General features: G+C 32.3%; 1 protein-coding gene across 1 annotated transcript in view; it reads right to left on the bottom strand.

The window, feature by feature from the left end:
- Window positions 1-6185: 6185 nt before the first annotated feature.
- The window catches only part of LOC112127858 (neurexin-3-like), a 146206-nt gene continuing 129720 nt past the window's right edge, over window positions 6186-22671 (bottom strand). Inside the window, exon 3 of the mRNA XM_024229326.1 lies at window positions 6186-6607. Coding sequence (XP_024085094.1) covers window positions 6461-6607 — 147 coding nt within the window. The 3' untranslated portion in view covers window positions 6186-6460. The remainder of the gene's footprint in view (window positions 6608-22671) is intronic.

Below are 22671 nucleotides of genomic sequence, written 5' to 3'. Positions count from 1 at the left end.
CCTTAAAAAATGAGACTAGTAAATACTACAAAAACATTATTTAATGGAACTGATGAAGGAAAATAAAAAAGAAGAGGAACACATTTTTTATTCAAATCTTTGGAATATCAATATTTTATTATATAATAAAACATCCATTCTGTTGCTTAATTTTTTAATGTAGAAGTAAATAAATATAAGTAGGATTGAGGATTGAGCAAAGTAGTTAAAAATTAGAATTTAGTCCAATATTAATTAGTTATCAATTGTTCAATTGTGAGAAAAAGGAAATGTCGCTTTCAGTTTCTTCCTGCGTTGTTCCCTTCAACATATTCTCCCAGGGTGAACTTCGGCTCTCAAAGAAAAAAAAATAAGCTGAACGATCGAGTGAAGAAGAGCAATTAGAAATTAATTGCAGTAATTTTTTAAGGGCGGCTGACTCAATCTGGGGGCATTTGGCACTGGGCCTCGTGACAGAAATGCTGGTATTGTAAGGGGCGTCGGATCATTAGCGAGCTAAGTCTGTTATCAAGTTAGCCAAGTTAAACTGCTTAGCCCGTCTTATAATGGTAGCCATCTTTGTTATGTCGTCCCCTTTCAACAGCCACTTCAACATTGTCTGAAATGTCACGTTGCATTATGGATTTTAATAAATTCGCGAGAAAAGATAAACGAGAAACACAATTTGTTGTAAACGCTGAAATAAAAAAAGACGTCGGCAAAATTTGATCATGGAATTCCAAAACAGAAAGGTTAAAAAAAAATTATTCTTTTTTTATGGTAAAATTTTTTTATAGATACCTAGCAGTATTGTTTATCTTCCCATGCGTTTTTCTTAAAAAAGTTTGCAAATAGCTGCTGATGGGCGGCGGACAGCCCGAAACTTAGAAGGAAAGAAAATACAAAATAAAAACATATCTTTGAAAAACACCACGTGCTCGCTCCCGTGGAAAATTCCTAACCTTTAAGAAACCTTTTTAAGAGTAAAAAAGGTTTAAAAAATATATAATTTACTACAGACGTGGACCTACTATACTTTAAATAAAATGATATAGATAATCAAAAAGAAAAAACATCTAAGAACTGAAATTGTCAATATTTTAAAGAATAGAACAATTAGACACAGATCTTCCAATCCATTAAAAAGTCAGAAAATACAACTCATCATTCAGAAAACATAAACCAAATTTAGTCTTCTTAAAATCTGATAAAGGAAACTTGACGGTAGTTAGGGAAAAATCACACTATGGGAAAAAATTTGAAAATACTTCTAGAAACAAAAATACCTATAAATTAAAAAAACGGACCCCACAAGAACGATCGAAACAAAACGTAAAAAAAGTGGAAACCTTGCTAAAATAAAACATATTCACAAAAACAGTAGTCATAATTAAAATTGAACAAATATGGACTTCCAATGACTATATGTTCATCATTTCAATTATTTATTCATTATTTGGCATATGAATTCTACTAGGCTTGCTTTTTAACAACAGAGAATGAAGAAATTGGATACAAAATTAACTAAAAAATAACAGTTTTAGTAAAAACTGAACTGTGATTATTGTTTGTTATGATGAATTAATTTTTAAATTTAGAAAATCTTTAGTAACTAATTGGAGGGTTTAACATTCTAAAAAAATTTTAGAAGCAGATAGAAATTTTGGGTATATTAATGAAGGTGAATGAGGTTTACATGGAATAATTGGGGATGTTTAGGGTTTTTAGAGATATTTCTTGACTGCAGTTGAAGTAGTAAAATATAAACTATATAAATGTGCATTTTGAAAAATATTTCAAACCTGAAAATTTATAAAATTGAAGTAGAGATTTTTAAAAGGATTGCAATCTCGTGGTGGTTTTGTACTCATTTGACATTTGAGTGATTGATTGATTCGCCATCTTGTATTTCTCATATGGCCGAACCACCTACTTTTATCATTTATAGTGGTTTTTGATTGACACGCCCAAAAAAATTGTTTCTTTTTTCCCATAAAAAACGCCTTTTAATGTTGGCAATATTATGCATTTTTAATATGGTCAAAACACAGGTTTATGAATAATTTTAAGCCGTTAGGAAACTTTGTAGTTTACAAGACAAAAATTTTGTGCACTAGTTCCAATGGAACTTTTTAATTTTTTGTGCGGATTATAATTTTACAGTAACGGTTTGCTTCAATGTTTTTTAGGTTTCTGTTAAATGATTGGCTTTTTTACATTTTTTTGCATTCATATTACTGTTTTTTTTAAATTGCGTGTACCAGTTATAATATGCTTTGTTATTTAATGTTGTATTGTATAGAACAGTTTTTATGAGAAAAATCTGTTAATTAGTACGTTATCCAACGTAGATCGCAGTCCGATATTCTGGCTGTTTGAGAATCGAAATTGATATTAATCCAGCCTCGTTTGAAACAGGATACACCTGCAAAAGTATCATGTGACGTCTAACAAGCCACTATCCTCCTCGTTTGCACTGAAGATAAACAATGTTTAGCGGGTTCCCATAATTTGTGAGAAACGCCTACTACTGGGTTGAATTTTACGTATATCACCTTTCCATTTTATGTATTCTTTTTTTCGAATATTTTGCTGAATATAATAAAACGTTTTTTTCGTAAAAGATATTTTTTTTGAGGTTAGAATTGTTTAAGTTATATCAGTTACGCAGTAAGTCTCGCTGTAGGTCAACATTTGTTGTTCGTAATATCGTTCTTGCCTTTTTTCATTTTTTTTTTTCATTTTTTTCTACTGTATGATAGTCCAACACAGCGAGAATAAGCAGACTAAAATTCCCATTCGTTCAGACATTGCCTCGCAAAAATCCCAATTTTTATTCGTACTTATAAGCAATTTAATATCAATTTTTGTAATGGATGGTTCTTTACATAGAAGTGTTATTAGCAACTATCCGGTTTTCGAGCAGTAAACCCTCAAGATCAGGTTCAAGAGTTAGGAACACGAGAATTAAGGAGTGCCTTGTTAATCCACTGCCCACGCGACGTTCCAATGAGAAGCTGGTTTTTCATACCGCTCAATTTTGAAGTGGGAATTTTGAAAAAAAAAATCGCATGGTGTTGAGTTTTAATGAAATCCGGATAGTTTTTAACATATCTGTGAGTTAAATCATCTTTCACAAAAGAGTATCGACATATTCACTCCGCCGCAATTATTTGTATTAACCTGCCAATTAATTTGTCACTTGTCCATAATGTTTAAATGTGGTGTATAAGACCATTATATATATATATATATATATATATATATATATACATACATTCTGAAACCTACATCACACCAGATCACACCAGACCGCATCTCACGATTTCTAAATACGGTCACTAATCACCACATACACGCACACACACATATATATATATATATATATAAAATGGTAGTATACACCACATTTAAACATTCGTTAGACAAGTGACAAAAAAAAAAAAAAAAAAAAGACCACTGGTTTTTGCACTGTATATTTTCCTTTGCCTTTTGAGTCACATAACATATGTGTGTGTATGTATATATAATGATCTTTATACACCACATTTACACATTCGCTAGACAAGTGACAAATACCGACCGGTTACCACCTGTTTTTTTCACGAATAAAATGGCCAAATTTGGAAATGTATATTTTCTCAGGCTTTTCAGTCGCAGACCTGCGCTAAGTCTAATATTTTAGAAACATTTTACTCCTGAACAAGATGGCTTTTTAAAGTGTTTTCCTAGCTTCAATCATTCATCAGTAAATTTAAAAAATCGGGAACGAGTTAATTTTTGCACTTTTTACGAAAACTCGTATTATCTTGTAGGGAATGCCTGATGAAGGACAGGCAGCCAGAAACGAACAAGGAAAGAAAATACAAAAAACTTGTCTCTCCAAAACCCCACGTGTTCTCTTGGAAAATTCCTAACCTTTAAAAAACTTTTTTTAAGAGGACAAACTTTCTATATAATTAAATATTTACACGTTTGTAATTTCATTTTTTGTTGTAAAGTTACCATTTACATATAGCAAATTGTACGTGGGTCCTAAACTTAATATGTTGCTCACTTCACTAGGGAATGTTAGTAAGATTTTTAAAAATTTGTCTGTTTCGTTTTTGTTCTCGAGGTGATATAGGAGGTACATAAGTATGTTTTAGTTTTAAGAATGTCGCGCTGTCTTTTGAAAAAAAAATCACTAAATTTTTCTTCGTTGGATAAGTTCTTAAGCCTGTATTATGTGGCTGGGAAGATCATTCTTAAATATGACTTTTAGGCTCATCAAATGCGTTTGATGTTTTTCATAAGTTCATATTTATGATATTATTTCCATATTTAAAATATATTACAATTAATTAAGGTTTTTAGTTGAGATAAAAAGGTCAATGGCACGAGCGGGATTCGAACCCACGACCTTCGGCTTGATACGCCGCTGCTCGACCACTTGAGCTATCGTGACCTCGATCCACTCGGTCACCAACTTCCCATCTCAACCGCACCTTTTGAATTTTCCCTCCTTTTTGCCATTTTTCAAAGGGGAAGTTCTTCTCGCTTTTTTTTTATTTTAATTTTATTCTTATAGCAGTTTTATCGTTGTAACCGTTTTGCAGATGTACATAATATAAAATAGAAAAACAAAATAAAATATGTTCGCTTTTAACGTCTACGTGTAAATTAAATAATTTTTCGGACAACCTGTGCGTTTATAAGAACAAATTCTTTTGATTATCTTATATATTTTGAACGCAAACTTTAAATAAAAAATCAGATTCTCAAGAACTTCTTTTTGAACCAATCTTCAATAGAATGCCCAAAATTTGTTGATAGGTGTATCCATTCTTTTTACCAGAACTTTTTTTTAAATAATATATTTTGGTAGGATCTTTGAGAGTCTCGATTCTTGGTAGCTCAAAACCTTTAATATGTAATCAATGCGTAATGGTGGTAAGATGTGGTAAGAATAAATGGCAACCTTGTCGATTTCTATACTTGGCGCTTTGTATGATATGTGCCTAAATGTTTATTTTCGTTTTAGACTTCTATGCGCATAGCTCCAAATCTCTCTGATCGGAGGGAATAATAAATATATAGATAATATATATATATATATATATATATATATATATATAATGTAAAACTTGACCTAAACCCAATTCTATTACCGCTTTCTTGTTATAATATTTCTAACAATCCCGTCTTTTTAAGTTGTTATGGCCGAGGCATCCCTTGGGAGCTTATTTCACTTAATGAGAGGGAATGCCACTAATGGGTGAATCTATAGCTCTCTACAGTTACAATGTTTCAATCAAATATCAATTAATTCTTGCGCCTAAATACCGTAGTTGTAGATTTTATAATAAATGAACGCGTAACGTGAAAGCGTGTTAACATTTAATATCATATCCTACAATTGCTATTTCCCACTCATTTCTAGCGATTGAAAATAACGTTTAAATATATTCAATAATTTCACACTATTTATAACATTAATTGGGCAATATAAATACAATTTTAAATAGATTATTGACCACAAATAAAAATAATCACTTTTCATTTACTCAATGCTTTAAAAAAAGTTTTGTCTTGTTTTGAATGATCAACAACATAGGCGAGAATGTTGACAATCGGCATTATTTATTAAAATTATTAATTCATAATTAAAATAATTGATTAAAAAATAATTAACGAATTAAAGAATAAATATAATAAAAATTAAATCATTATGATTGAAAACGAATTATCCTATATATAATTATAAAATCGTAATGATAATAATTAATAAGATTGTACAAACGTATGCAAATAAATATAATCCCCTGTTTACTTCATATAACATAACGTGGAAATGTAACAATATTTTATCTAGACAGGAAAGATTTTTTTTATGAAACTGAGTTCTTTATAGGAGCATTGTTTTCTGCCGATGATGGACGCTAGTTCGTTTAATCACCTCTTTTCACAAAAACCCATGATTCATTGTTCCAGATGATTTTTTTTTTAGACAAGGGACACGAACAAACATGCATTTTTTAAACTCAAATGGCGATAGAAAGTTGTCAATAGTGATCGTGGTAAAAAGGACTTTTTTATATATCTTTAGGTTGGCTGTCAATAGCAGGTGTTATTGTTTTTATGTCACTGAAAACATAAATTTATAATGACGTACTGAAATCAAAGATGAAAGTACTGTTGAAAATATAAAAAAGAAAACAAGAGAAAAATATAATAAAAGATGCGTGATAGCATTTTAGGGAGTAAATTGAAGGCTTGTTGAAATTAATCTTTCGGTTTGTTTATAAATTGAACAAGCTTTTAAAGTTGAGTATTGATGGATTAATTTCATTTTTATCATATCTTTTTAAGTTGGTATTCTTGTCACGTGTCACCTGGAAGTTGACAATCCACTTGTGCGCACTCGCAACGGCCAGCGTCCCCAGACACGTAACTTTTATATCCGGACCATCCCTATTTCATATTTGATACTGTTTTCAGTTTAGAGCTCACCTTTTTCACAAAATATCCCCTCGTAGTCGAGATTCCTGCACTCGCATATGGGGCCCGAGTCGGTCGATATGCAGATGCCGCCGTGTTGGCACGGATCGTGCTCTTCGCATGCATCCGTCGAGTTGTCCCTTAGGCCCTGGAAAAAAAAATGTTTTTACTAAGCGTCCATGCGGAATATCGGACATACTCATAATTTATTAAAAGTTTGATGAAGGCGTGAAAAACCAAGCGATCAGAAAATTCGAAGAAATGTAAGCATTACTTGAAAAGGACTAGGAATCCAGTAAACGAGAAAAATATGCTAAATTTTCCAAATAAATGTCAGGTTTGCTTCCAGGCTGGTGCACATATTCCTTTGTGTCCAATGATTTGTATAATCTATCTCCATTTAAAGATAGAATATATATTCAAAATCATTATCTCTCACGAAAAAAGTCCTTTTTTTGATGATTATCATATTGAAAATTTTACCGATTCAAAAAGAGATCTGAATAGAATTTAGACTTCGTAAATAGTTACGAAAAAGTGGTAGCATCACTGATTGACTTAAAGATATAAATTATAAACATAAAACATTTTTATGAGAAAAAACAAAAGTTAGTGTCACGAGCGGGATTCGAACTCACGACCTTCGACTCAATACGCTCTGCTCTAACCACTTACTTCGGTCTCCCGAGATACCGTGATGCCGAGTTTCGAAATGATTACATGAAATTTGAATATACCGATCAGACGCCTTAGCCACTTCGGCCAACGTGATCGCCACCACAACACGTATAAATAATAATAATGATTTCAATTAATTATTCTTTTTATCTTAGGTCTTTGTCCAGATGAAAAAATAGTGCCAGCGGGAGTCGAACTCATGACCTACGGCTAAACACGCCGATGCTCTACCACTTGAGCTATCGTGACTTCGATCTTGATTACACTACATTTGAAAATGGCAAAAAGAGGGAAAATTTGAACGGTTGTACGTTGAGAAGGAGAGTTGATGTCCAAGTGGATCGAAGTCATGATAGCTGTATACTATAATAAGTGGTACAGTAGCGGCGTATTAAGCCAGAGGTCGTGGGTTCGAATCCCGATCGTGAACTGAATTTTTTTTAATCTCAACCAAGATCTTACCAAAAAAGTATAATTATCTTTTATGTTTCATCTACAACGCAAAGCAACACTAGCTAAGCTGGTAGTAAATAGTGTTTGGAATGTTCTATTCACCCAGGACTTGGTACAACTTTCAGCAAATTTCGAACTGTTTAACTATATACTTGCCAATGTATTTAACTATTTAGGCCACTCCAATTTTTATTCAATTGAAACAATAAAACGTTGGAAGTTTAATGATATAAATACCTTTTTCTTCGACCTATCTAGCTGTTTAATACTTGGTTCGCGTGCCCCCAGTTCTTGAATTAATCCCTATCCGCAATTCCCGCCTGTTCCTCGCCCCCAAGCAATTTCGTATTCTTTCTAAATGTTAATTAATCCCATTGTTAACTATTACTCTTGTGAAACGATAAATCTTTCATATCTGTCATAATTCATGACGTATCAAAAGTGCTTTGAAAGACGTGAAGTGTCAGCTGCAATTCCACCTCATTTTTTATTAGTCGGTCATTCAAGTTTGTGATGTGGTAGTTTTGTTAATTTACATTTTATTAAAATCAGTAAATTATATTAAAATCTTGGCCACATTGACGCGAAATATCAGATTTGTGCATTGTGTATGTAATGTCTGCTCCACGTTTATATTTATACAGATATCAATAAATTAATTGTTTTTGAATTGTATTCTGACATGCTAATCCTGAATGTTTTCTGTATTATTGTACTTTAATTAAAAACTGTTTCAATTAATTATTCTTTTATGTAAGGTTTTGTTGAGATGAAAAATTTAGTGTCACGACCGGGATTCGAACCGACGAGCTTCGGCTGCTCTAACCACTTGAGCTATCGTACTTTCTTCACGCTTTCATCTCACCCAAGACCTTACATAAAAAGAATAATTAATGAAAATAAGTAATTTGGTCAATTAGACCACTAAACTGTTAAATTAAAATCTACTCTAACTTTTTATATTATAACACTTCAAAAATTTTTAATTTTTTGTGCAACAACGAAAGGTATTCAAACTAGCCGTAAGAAGTATTCTGCTAAGTTATATAATCAAGAAGATTGATGTTGTAAACAACTAAAAATACCTAGTCGTCAGTCTTTCGTCGAAATTATCTTTTCTGTATCATCTACAAAGGAAAGCAACACTTGCTAAGCTTGCAGTAAATATAGTTTGGAGTGATCTATTTACCCAGGACATGGTACAACTTTCAGCAAAGTTCGAAGTGTTTAACAGCGTTTGCGTTCCATCGAGTGCTATGCTTGCCAGATCTGGGGATTACAAAGATACGAGATGATAGAAAAGGTTCAGAGATATTTTATTTAAAAAGCTCTTCTCTCTTCCGGACCCTACACTGTCACATATGTTGTCGTTAGAGACTGGGGTTGACCTGCTATCTAATTTTACTTTGAACCTCCATATCTCATTTGTTTTCAAACGAATTTCTTTGGTACCTTCGCCTCCATCCAAAATTATAGCTACAGCCGTGATGAACACGAATTATTATTGGTTTTCCAAATGGAACAAGTTGGCACATGATTATGGTTTTCCTTTCACGTTTACAAGCGAAAATATAAATAACTGGCGAGGATTATCTGAAACCCTTCTAAGCAGAATTAGGGAAGTCCATCACGAGAGTTGCCTAAGGAAAGCCTCATTATCCACCCGTTTCTTCGTTTACAAAGATTTGGACCATTCATCGTGTCTCTTCAATCCACTAAGTAGGCAAATAAATCTTTTCCGCCTCTCCGAGATGCGATGATTCTTAAAAATGCGTTGCGAGCAAATATACCTCGATTTTGTACCCTGGAAATCTAATGTTAACGAATTGTGCTCTTTATGCAACTCAAAAAATAAAGGAAGATATTTTTCATTTTGTGGCTGAGTATTTTGTCAGAATATAGCCTACTGTGACTTCGGTCTTTGGGACACTAACTCATCATATCAACTACAACTTCAATTACAATTTTCAAATTTCCCACTTTTTGGCATATATTCAAATTTCATGTAATCATTTCAAATCTCGGCGACACAAAGTGGCATGTATGTACTTCAGTAATTATTATATTGCTATATGTTTTTCAGTTGGTCCCATTTAACAGAAGTAATGATTTAATTGATTTATAATTTTTATGTAAAGTGTGTGTCGCCTGTTCATGTGACGCCAAATATCGAAATGATTACACGAAATTTGTATAAATGGATAAAAGAGGAAAGTTTGAAGAAGTTGAAGGTGTCTCGTGAGACCGAAGTCACGATAGCTCAAGTGGTACAAGTCAGCAGCGCTGTTCGAGCCGAAGGTCGTGGGTTCGAGTCCCGCTAGTGACGCTAATTTTTCATCTCAACCACACTTTATATCACAATTATAAATCACTTTAAAATATATAAGTTGTTTTTTAGAAAGGAACGGTTAGAAAAACCTGCAAAAGGAAGCAAATACATAGAACAAATGAGTCGAAAATAGAAAATAGCTCACATCTTGCTTTAGATATTTTTCGTTTGTTTTTAACTAATCCTTTGAGCATATTTGAGTTTATTTAATCTGTAAGCAAACACGCCTTTTTTTAAAGGTATGTTATGAGTTTGCTTAATCTTATTTATTTATTATTTATTATTCATTGTTTAATGCTTATTTATCTTAAATCTTTAAGAAAAACGTAATACCGTCTTTAACTTTTTTACACAAAGGATTTGCATGAAAATAAACGGATTTAGAAAGTTGTAGCTGAAAATCTTAATCCTATATGTTTAGTTATTGATAATCACTTAATATTAAATTTATGTCCAGAATCGTTCGAACTTTATGAGTTTATTGTTTAAAAAAAATGTATATATAGCATATATGTGTAACGTTTTCAAGTTTTGCAGTATTATCTCATTTAAAGAACCTCCGTTTATAACAGAAAAAGTGCCGGCGTCAATTGGAGCAGGACACGTAAAATTTGTACCGGCGTACAGGACGAAACTGGATAAAATGTAGCAGGCTCATTCCGAATAGAAAATTTTTCCCTACAACAAATCAAGGGAAACCGTTGAAAAAGTGGGAATACGACTAAAGCGGGCCGTAGCCTTAGCCGTTCGAGCTGGAGTGCTATTGTGTTCCGAAAGCAAAGAGAACAACAAAAGATCGATCAGAATCCATTCTCTTGTTGACCCGTGATCAATCAGTCGTAAAATGACGTCTGTCTGAATTCCCGCCTTGCATGAAGAACTTTGTTCAAACCGGCTTGAAATGGAAAAATTCATATTGAGTCTTTTTTTTATATTCTTGTATTCAAATAACGGTCTATTATTTTAAGGTGTGAAAATTAAAAAAAAAGAATTTTTAATAGCGTTATATAAATTTAACTCCAACAATTTAGACCATTTCTAACATTAGAAAATACATCTGAGAAGAACCTATTTGTATAGATAAAATATTGTTCCAGAAGAGATATTTAAACTTAAAAAAAACCAGTTGATTATCCTCAAGCCTACAAGTCTTGAAAATTGACAATGATCTCTTTCATAAAAGGCTGATAGTGACGAATAAATATTGCTGTATAACAATAGTGTCTAGCAGCACGTAGGTGGAAAACCATACAGACATATTGTCCATTTTTTAAGAAAACAATGTAAACAAAACACGCGTTATTTATATGTGGGATGTTATTTTAAACTGAATTCTGACAAAGTATGTATACAAAACATTAACAAGAGCATTTAGAACCGCATTCCGTTAATTCCTATTTTCCGTCAAATAACACTATTTAACTTCAAATTAATCTTTTTAAACGCGAACTAAAGTTCAAATAACTATTTTTTAATTTCGAATTAACGTTTTTTAACTTCAACTTAACTTTTTTTTAATTGCCAATCACCATGTTTTAATTTTTAGTTACACAAAAACTTAGAAATCGGTGTAAAATAAAAGTATTTACAATAAAATTGCTGTATATTTGCGATATGTTTTATCATATAAAATAATTGGGCTCTGCAAATACCGTATGAAAATGATTTAAAATTAAAATTTAAAATCACAAAAAAATAAATAATTGTATATTCTATGCGATCGACCAGCCTTTACTCTATAATGAACTCATGGATTAAAAAAATTTGTTTTTCTGTCCAGAACACTAATTTACGAGACTATAAAAAAAGAAAAAAGAATGCGTTTTTTTAATGTGTAAAATAAAAAATGGGTTGTCATGTAAATAATCACATGAAAATTAATTACAATTAAAATTAAAAGTTATATCAAATGACATATAAAAGTAAAGCATTCTTTTTTTTTAATTTTGGGGATTTTAAAAAGTATTGCATTCTTTATTTTTTTTAGTTAACATTTTCGGTATGCCACCCTCAACACATTTCGTTTATTCAGAAAGGTATGATGAAATGCCGTGTTTTACCTTCGTAAAAACAAAAAAAATTTGTTACACAGAAAGGGAGTTAGAGAGAAAGAGAGAAAATGAAATATAAAGGAAGAGGGTGAGAGTTGGAATGCGAGGAAGAAGGGAGAGAGTGTGAGAGGGATTGAGTGAGAAAGAGAGGAGCTTTAATAATATTTAATTACGAACGGGGCAATCGGTATGCTGAACCATCAAACTTTGTGCAGAATGATATCAGCAAACGCTGTGTTTAATTTTACATGTCATAACTTCATATAATTCAATTATTTTTTATTAATTTGGTGGTTAAAACATTTTAAAACTAAAAAGTTGTTGTTTTTTCAACTAAACACACATATTTTAAAATGGTGTGTTTTTAAAAAAAAACTTTCTAGATATAACTAACGTACCACAAAACCCACCCAACAATCATAAATCAGTACGTCCAACTACTCACATCTCTACAAATGCCCTCGAACCCTTCCTGCGAACTGAAGAGACAACGGTCTTAGTGGAAGCAAGCATTAATCAAACAGAATTTTTTTTAGAACCATTGGAGTACTGCCTATGGGTATTTTCTCCATTCTTGTCTTTAGTAATATATANTATATATATATATCCTATTTTTTCCTACATGTTGCCGAGAAGTTAAGAAATGTTAGAGAGGGAGGGAGTCAGGCCTCCGCGGTCCCACATAAAACGGTACACAGATGATATATAATTTATTTAATTACATTATAATAATGCCTTTCATTCTACATATAAAAGTACTAATGAAAACAGTTTAATAATTAATTTGAAAAACAAAGTAAACCATTACAAAAACTCTCTGTCATAGGTTTTGTATGTATCAAATTTGTTTGTATATTTCTAATTTGAATAAAATATTTTATTGGTTGTTTGAGAATATTTCGTCTTCAGACGATTTTCATATCCTTCTCGCATTTATCGTACTTTTTTATATGATCCAAATAGGCGGTTTATTATTTAAAATTAACTAAATTGTGTGTCAAACACTTCAAAAATTTCAGCAAAAAAAAAATCAGTGACGATCATGTCCTTGAAAGTTTAAAAAATCTCTTCACTCGGTTAGCAATGATTAGTAAAAAAACATAATTAACAAATAATAAAGTAAAATAACAATAGATAAAATATAAAATAAAAATTTAATTAAAGTAAAATGAAAAAGTGGCAGAAAAAGTGGAACCGTTGCTTTTAAACAGGTTGCAGAGATTAAACGGTTGGAACCTGAAGAAACGAATCAATTGAATAAATTATTGAATGACGAATTGAACCAAATGCAAAGATCGAAAGGTAACTGAAAGGTAAAGGTACTGGTCACGCGGAGCATTCAGTTGATGTGGGCAATCACTAACGGATCAAGCAGCGAGCCTATACCGTATCTCCCGCGATACAAGATGTAATTAATAAAGAAATAGATAGATTGTTTTAGGAGGACATTATCGAACCATCACAAAGTCCATGGGCCAATCCGGTTTCATGGTGAAAAAACGAAATGGTACATATCGCTTTTACATAGATTTTCGCATGGTCAATGCCGTTACCAAACCCGACAGATACCCACTGCCTAATATGACTACCCTTTTGGACCAATTGAGTTCTTGTCGATATCATTCAAAAACGGATCTGGAGCAAGCATACCTGAACTATGGCCGAGAACTGCTCCCTCCCCAATCCTGTTATCGCGATGCCACCAAATCAGGACCGATTTTTCGTCCCGATATTTGTGTCCGGTCCAAAAATATTAAAAAATTAAAAGAGCTTAGGACGGTAGCGGAGACAAAATTATGTAATGCCTCTACGAGGCAAGCAAAAAATTATAATTTACATAGTAGAGAATCAACATTCCATGAGGGAGATGTAGTATTAAGGCAGGCATATCTATTCTCTTCAGGATGCAAAGGATTTGCTAGCAAACTTGCATGTAAATATGAAGGTCCATTCTACATTGCGAAGCAGAAGTCTGGAAACACCTACAACCTAAGGACACCAGAGGTGAAGCCTGCAGTGTTAGCTACGCTTCTCAGCTGAAACCTTTCCACGTGAGATGTCTCACGCTCCTGAAGAAAGGGAGGTGTAACCGAGTGGCTTGGATTGCCGTAAGACACGGCTCTCCCCACCTGACCAAGCGGAGGGCCCAGCGAGGCATAGCGGAGACAGGACGGTCCAGGCCCACTCCGCAACCGTTTATCTATAGAGTTGTACGCTTTGTTAATTACACCTCGCATAATTACCTGATTCTATGTTATTTTCTATTTTCCTTTTGTAACTATTTTTCTTGCCGATAAGCGAACCCTACCTCGCCTACGCTGACTGGTCGTAAGAATTAATATTATCTTTTATGACTTAATCTAAGGTGAGCCCTTTTCTCTTTCTCATTTCTCGTTTCTTTGGCTTATGCCTGGCGCCCATGTTTGATCAAATTAATTTAATTTGTTTTTTAAATTTAATCCTTATCCGGTTCAGGTCATAACATTTACGCTATTAAAGCCAATCGCAATATTATATCACAATCCAAAACATTTCCCTCGTAAAGTTCTCGTGCCCAGTTAGACAGGGGTAGGTTTCTAAGTTTGGAGGTGGATAACATACATTATTCAACTCTGAACTCGCGAAGGCTGGTCAGGAAGGGAGGAAAGAGAGGGCTCGCGATGAAATTCTCCACTAACCTACCCTTCTCTTTCAGTCTCACCCGGTCTCTAATTTCCCTGAGGGCACATACGCCCTTCCAACCCCGGCACAAAAGACGAACTTGGTTTTTTTTTGTTTTTGCCTGACGGGGAGTAAACGCGACCTTTCATTTATGCCGGCATTCTCCTTTAACGGCCAAAGACTTTCTGGGTCATTTGTAAAAACACCTGCATTCTTAATTGGCTTAAAGGGTTGTAAGAAGAGGCCCTTTCACAATCCACTACCTACTTTTTTTAACCTCTTTATCTCAGAGTTGTACGAAAACAACTTCTTTTATAATGCATTTATTTATTGCTTTTATTATTCAACGCAAAATTTTAATAAACAAATCTCTGATTTAAAATATTAAATTGTACTCTAACAATAAGAATCTATATCAATAAGAAAACTAAATTTGCTAGATATAAATAACTTAAAATTATTCCTTGCAACATAGTTATTTGCTAAGTCGAAGATAGAAATAACCTAAAGCATATAAAAGTCTGCTGGTAAAAGGGTATTTTATTTACACACAATGAGATCTGGCATGGTAAACAAGAAAAGGTCGAATGGCTTTGTTGTCGAGAAAAGTATGTTTACGTCGACAACTACGACGACATAAACATTCCGGCAAGTTTTCCACTCTGTTGTCCGATTTACACAATTAAATGAGAAATTGGTAACTGATTTTTTACAAATAAACAGACTAAGTATTAAAATCCATAAAAACAAACGTAAATGTTAAAAATATCATGGCGGAGAACAATAAATAAACAATATTAACCATAATTGTGCTGGAAAGATTTTGTATTATACAATTAATTAAAGTTTTTAGTTGAGATGAAAAAAAGTTAATGGCACGAGCGGGATTCGAACCCACGATCTTCGGCTAGATACGCCGCTGCTCTACCACTTGAGCTATCGTGACCTCCATCCACTCGGACATCAACTTCCTATCTCAACCCCACCTTATGAGTTTTCCCTCCTTTTTGCCATTTTTCAAATGTCGTGTAATCGGATTGGATTCTCGACAACAAATAAAATGGCCACGGAGAGCTTTAATGAAGTGTACTTCATGTTAATCATTAAATTCACTAATTTCGTCGTCCGCTTGACCAATTAATACATTACAATTAATTAAGGTTTTTATTGAATTGAATTTTGTATTATGTTATTATTGTAGAACTTTTCTAAACTGACAGGAGGATTATGTTTCCGAGGAAAATCGAGCACTCTGAGATGAAAATGGGTAGTTTAGAGAGAGGAAATAATTTATTATCGTGAATGGAGGGTTTAAACAAAGTACTCTGGGGGAATGAATGTGAATCTTGTTATGGAGGGTGAATGGATATCGTCGTCGTCGCAATATCCAGTACCATGTCGCTGGATGGGCTTCCTCTACGCATACTCCCGGGTTTTTATGTCGGGGAGAAGGCTCCAGTCGATAGCGTGGGAAGTGCGTATGTGTTATATGTTTGTGTTTTCTTTTTTAATTTGACAACCTTACGTTCCTGCAATAGGCTAGCAATTTTCGACAACAGGAGACAATATATGAGAAAGTCAGTGACAAAGCGCTGTGGGCCGGCGATGGCCATTTGATATTTATTGCCCCATAAATAATTCATACTACTACTACTACATTTAAACTGAACAAAACGTAACATACAACGTTTTAAGCTTGTTTTCGGTCTGCCAGGTCTTCATCAAGGTAGGTTGGGTTTTCTCCTTCCCACTGGCTAGATGTTCCGGCCGTAGGAATCCGTCGCTCCCGTGTTTCCGCGGGATATGGGAAGCGTGAAAATCTTAAATAAATACTACTACTACTACTACTACTACTACTACTACTACTACTACTACTACAACTACAACAACTACTACTACTACATTTAAAGTTGTATATAAAAATAATAAATAATAAAAAATATAAAAATAATAATAATATAATAAAAAAGTGCAATATGACATGAATAACTGTCGGGATTTAACTAAAATGAGAGATAAAAGTGAAAACAAATCAAATAAAAATTACGACTTAATACTGCCTACTAGTATTCCTTTTATATAGATACATTATAATTATATATTTACATTTTTCTTCAGTTTTTTAGTTTACTTGAAAAGCTCTCACGAATTGAACTGCTGAATCAGTTGATACTTATTAGCGTAGTACGGGAGGACATTACAATTTCGTTCAAGGTTCAAGGCTACGAAAACCAGATGAAGAAGGCGATATTCTGACAAAATGGAGCACTCAGCCACAAAGTGAAAAACATCTTCCTTTATTTTTGAGTTGTATAAGGAGCACAATTCGTTAACATATTTTGTAAGTGCGTCTCTTCTGTTTTGGGCCCAACCCTGAATTCGGAAAACCGAAAACAAGGTCCCAGAGGTTTTTTACGATCGGACCTGACTACAATTATTTCATTTATCGATCAGGCACCTGTTATATTTTATTTAAACCAAAGTAAATACGATACCAAATGTTTGTTAACTTTGAATCTTTAATTACAATTTATTTTCACATAAAATGACAATATATTTTATTAATTATTATTTTTAATTTAAAGAATCCTTTTATCCTATAATAAACCTATCTCAAATCTACAAACCTTAATTTTAAAATGGAATTTGATTCTCGATTTATAGTTCCATAAAGAAAGGTAAAGAAATTATTATTATTAATATTATTATTAAAATTTTGACCACCAAATTAGAAAATACAATTAAAATATTAACACAACTTTTAAAATGAAATATTATTTCTTTTATTTTTCTTTATAAAAACATATACCGTTTTAAAACTAAATTATTAAAACTAAACTACAATTATTATTTTTTATTTTGACGTCAAAGTAATAAAAATTAACTCACTTGAATAGTGTGCACACCAAATTTTTCTTTTTACCAAAAATAGCTGTTTACAAACACAAGCCAGAAAGGGATATGTTCTAGGACTTCAAAAAATAGCCCTTTCTTGGCCCCCTACTCCTTTCATTGTTTGAGTGTGTGGAGGGGCATGGCGGTTCATTTAAATCGGAACGTGACAATACTTTCAGGGTACAAAATTGAGATATATTTGCTCGCAACGCATTTTTAAGAACCATCGCATCACGGAGACTCGGATTTATTTGCTCATTTAGTGGATTGAAGAGACACGATGAATGTTCCAAATTTCTGTAAAGGAAGAAACGGGTGACTCTATTTACTTCAAGCTTAGCAAGTGTCGCCTTGCGTTGTAGATGATACATAATCATAACATGATAATTTCGACAAAAGATTGACGACTAGGTATTTGTACTTGTTTATAACATCAATTTTCTTGATTATATAACTTAGCAGAGTACTTTTTACGGCTAGTTTGAATACCTTTTGTTGTTGCACAAAAAATTAAAAATTTTTGAAGTGTTATAATATAAAAAGTTAGAGTAGATTTTAATTTAACAGTTAGTGGTCTAATTGACCAAATTACTTATTTCAATTAATAATTCTTTTTATGTAAGGTCTTGGTTGAGATGAAAGCGTGAAGGAAGTCTCGATAGCTCAAGTGGTTAGAGCAGCCGAAGTTCGTGGGTTCGAATCCCGTTCGTGAACACTAACTTTTTCATCTCAACCAAAACCTTACGTAAAAGAATAATCAATTGAAACAGTTTTTAATTAAAGTACAATAATACAGAAAACATTCAGGATTAGCATGTCAGAATACAATTCAAAAACAATTAATTTATTGATATCTGTATAAATATAAACGTAGAGCAGACATTACATACACAATGCACAAATCTGATATTTCGCGTCAATGTGGCCAAGATTTTAATATAATTTACTGATTTTAATAAAATGTAAATTAACAAAACTACCACATCACAAACTTGAATGACCGTCTAATAAAAAATGAGGTGGAATTGCAGCTGACACTTCACGTCTTTCAAAGCACTTTTGATACGTCATGAATTATGGCAGGTATAAAAGATTTATCGTTTCACAAGAGTTATAGTTAACAATGTCATTAATTAACATTTAGAAAGAATACGAAATTGCTTGGGGGCGAGAAACAGGCGGGAATTGCGGATAGGGATTAATTCAAGAACTGGGGGCTTGCGAACCAAGTATTAAACAGCTAGATAAGTCGAAAAAAAGGTATTTATATCATTAAACTTCCAACGTTTTATTGTTTCAATTGAATAAAAATTGGAGTGGCCTAAATAGTTTAATACATTGCAACAAAACGGCCTCATTGAAACATATATTTATCTAAGGAGCGAAACCATAAACCTTTTTTTTATAATTTATTCATATCTGTTTAAAAGAAAGGTTCAAAAAATGGTTGAATTTAGGCAGATAGTGGAATTAAGATGTCTAAAATATTTTTCTCGCTGCCACTGAAAAATATTTAATAACTAAAATCAAAAAAAGGTAATCGACAAACATGCAAATTAGCTTAATATTAATGACCTGATATAAAACCCTATCAATCACATCGTTCATTAGCGTATGTGCAAAAATGGGGGACAAAAAGCTTCTCACCGCCGTACCACCCACCTCCAAATAAATTTTCTTGTCATATTTAATATAGCCAAATATTCCTGAGAAAAACACTAAACCAATTAACAGATTAAGTGGCACATTGATAAATGATCTATTGTATATTACTACATTCATAAGATATTGTGTAAACCAGGATTTAAAATTCAAGGAAATCAAAAGATTCTCTTCACCAAAATTAATATTCTTTATCTTTTCTATGAGCTTAAACGAATTCTTGACATTGTATTGGTCCTAACACAAAGCCTCACATTTGTTCTTCACAAATTTTAACATATCGTAGAAAGGTTATGGAATTCCACAGACTGTAAGTCTTAGAGGATCTCACATCCTGATTATTCCTGAGTGAAAAAGTCGATACATCTATCACTTTTAACAGAATTTTTTGGTTTAAATAATAATACAATTTTATATTAAATAATCATCGTTAAGGCTATTTTGAAATAAAAAACACTCAGTTCTTTCGTAGATCTTTTGAGGATTAAATTCCTTTTCAGGCGCCGCAACGGCGTGCACACGGCGAATCACTGTAAGGTAAAGATTCATGGTTCAAACCCAGCGGCCCTGCATTCGAACTCGGCATACATAAAATTGACTTATTTTCCAAAAACACTCCAAGGATTTATATAACCTTGTGGTTGAAATTCTCCCGTTAAAATATAAAAAATATTTTTTCAAAAGTTTCAAGATAGGGAATTTTCGAAATAATCTATAGTTTTTTAACCCGTCCATTCTTTATCGGAATTAACAACTATTGATTTGTAAATTCGAGTAATGCTGAGTTGAATTAATCTTCCGTATAAATTAATGGGATTGCAAATGGTTTCGTGAGGGACAAAAAGTTGAGTTGTAAATTCAAGTATCTAGTACTTCAGCTAACCCCTTGGCTCTACTTTACTTCCCATTTAAAGTGTAAGATATCTCGGGCTAATTGTAGATTTACCAGAGTGTGGTCTAGATTATACAAGGAAAAATTGTCCCTTAGAGTTCTACAATAAAAGTTTACAAAAGCGTATCCATGACAGTCGTCAATTATCGAGTTTTAGTACTATGAGGTTTTGTAAAAAATTCAAAGATACATCCTCAAAAAACTTTTTATTTTCAGGAAATAGATAGTAAACCTATAAGTAAAAAAGCACGTTTCTACACCCTTCAGTTTTACTATAAAAAAACTGCTAAAAATACTAAAATGGCCAGACTGCTTTAACAAATATTCTGATAGTTCAATCAGTGTGTTTGATTCTTAAGGAGATTATTAAGGATATTTCTCCCTCACCTTTCAGAGCTTTAGAATTAGACTTATTCTTAGGAATGTTTTACGTCCTTCTGAGATATTAGCCAGAGAACGATTCCGTGGTTCCGTTGGTTATTTCATCTATATAGCTGCGGTTGGAACGACCGCAACGACTACGAGGCGAGAGCTTCACGCTGACCCCTTGACTACCGCGGTCCCCTTCTTAGGCATATTAGTTGATTACTTCCCTCACAAAATAAAATTATCAATCCAAAAAATCTCGACAAGTTTCTGTCTCTGACAAATTTGTTTTATAGAATGCTATTACAAAAAAAGAATAATAAAAAAAACATTATTCAGAAATCGTGAGATGTGGTCTGGTGTGATGTAGGTTTCAGAAAAACATTTTCTTTATCGTGCCAACGTCTCGATCTTTATTGAGATCATCTTCAGGTCCTGGGATTTACAAACATTGTTTAAATTTAACAAATACATGTAGGATGTGGAAAAAAGTGAATTTATACAATGCAAGAAAATATTTTGTATATACAATCAAAGTATTTAGTATATTTTCTATTCACTCAAAGTATTTGTTTTCTGCGTAATTGTGCCATTCTTGTGTGCCGTGTTGAGGATGTTTGTAAATCCCAGTCCCTGAAGATGATCTCAATAAAGATCGAATTGTTGGCACGAGAAAGAAAATGCTTTTCTGAAACCCACATCACACCAGACCGCATCTCACGATTTCTAAATAAATATCGACTAACGGTCACTAATCACCATACAAAAATAAGAATATCATTTATCAAACGAACGACCTCCATTTTTAGACCTTCTTTAGCTTTTTAACCTGAGGGCTTAGCTGTTATTTTTTAACTAACAAAACGATATTCCTAAAAAATATCACTGTTGAAATATGTCGCCTTTGAGATTGTAATGTTCCTGAACATACTTCCTCGGACAGTATTAACAGTATTCATTTTTCTATAAATCAGAATCTTTCAAGAGGTGAAATTATTCCAATAAACCTGTCAATTATTCTACCCTCGCCCAATGATTTTATTTATTAAATTTCATTAAATATTCCCGCCACGTTTGGAAGATTTGAATGGTCCATTGAGAGTGCTTTGTAACCAATTTATGTCTTATGTATCTTTCAAATTTTTAATACTTCATAAAATATCATAAAAATATCCTATCGTATTTTGTAAACTTATTTTTAAATTATTTTATTAAGTTTCTGACATTTTATAGGTTTTATTTACACTGAGATATTCAATTTTGGCAGTTTATAATTAATTTTTTCTTAATTAATCATTCGTTTTTCTCCTTTGTTCCTTCTTTAAGGAATGTTGTTTTTTAATTGTGTTCTTTAATGAAAATTAAATAAATATAAATTTATTAAAAGGATAAAGTAAAATAAAAACAAACGCAATTTCGACCAAATGGTTCCCTTTATCATTATTATGCATGCATGTAAATATTTTTATTAACTAAATTTTAGCTTGATTAGTAGATTACCTAAGTCCATACCACTGTCAGTTAAATATTTTTAAATAATTAACATGTTTAATAATATCTATAATATATATAATGGAAAATGTGCCTTTGAATTGTGATGGATTAGTTCATTAATTAAACAAACCTACTGCAAGTTGGAAACGTTATTTTAATAAATTTATATAAATATATTTACTCAATTCATCGAATATTTGCATGAGACATAGAAAAATTAAATACAAACTATTCAAATCATTCAAAGTCAAATAATAAGTCAATGTCAAATAAGTTACGAAATAAATAACAAAGTCAAATAAGTCAAATATGGACATAAAAATAATATTCAGTTATAAAATTAAGTATGTAAAATTGATGGCAAATGAATATAAAATTTATGTTTGGTTGAGATATGCGTAACAAAACGTTTTTTATTTAATTTTAATTTTATTTTTGTTATTACTATTATTGTTAAAATTGCAGATTGATTGTCGAACGTACAATCCAATACCACGTTAGTCGCCATTAGTACCATTAATTGGTGGTGAAATTAGTTCCCATTATGACTAGTTTGACCAGCATATCACTATCATTTTATTGATAACCGACTTCGCTGCTATTTCAGACGGGTTTGGTCTAAACCATTCCAAAAAAAAAATCTCTCAAACTCAGTTTAAAATCCGCAACAAGGTAATGTTTAACACTTAAAATAATACAATTAATTAAGGTTTTAAGTTGAGATAAACAAG

This window comes from Cimex lectularius, unplaced genomic scaffold, assembly GCF_000648675.2.
Source record: "Cimex lectularius strain Harlan isolate CLEC.00 unplaced genomic scaffold, Clec_2.1 scaffold328, whole genome shotgun sequence".
In the NCBI taxonomy this organism is placed as follows: Eukaryota; Metazoa; Arthropoda; class Insecta; order Hemiptera; family Cimicidae; genus Cimex; species Cimex lectularius.
The sequence above is the reverse complement of the archived record's forward strand: the minus strand, read 5'-3'. Positions and strand labels throughout refer to the sequence as shown.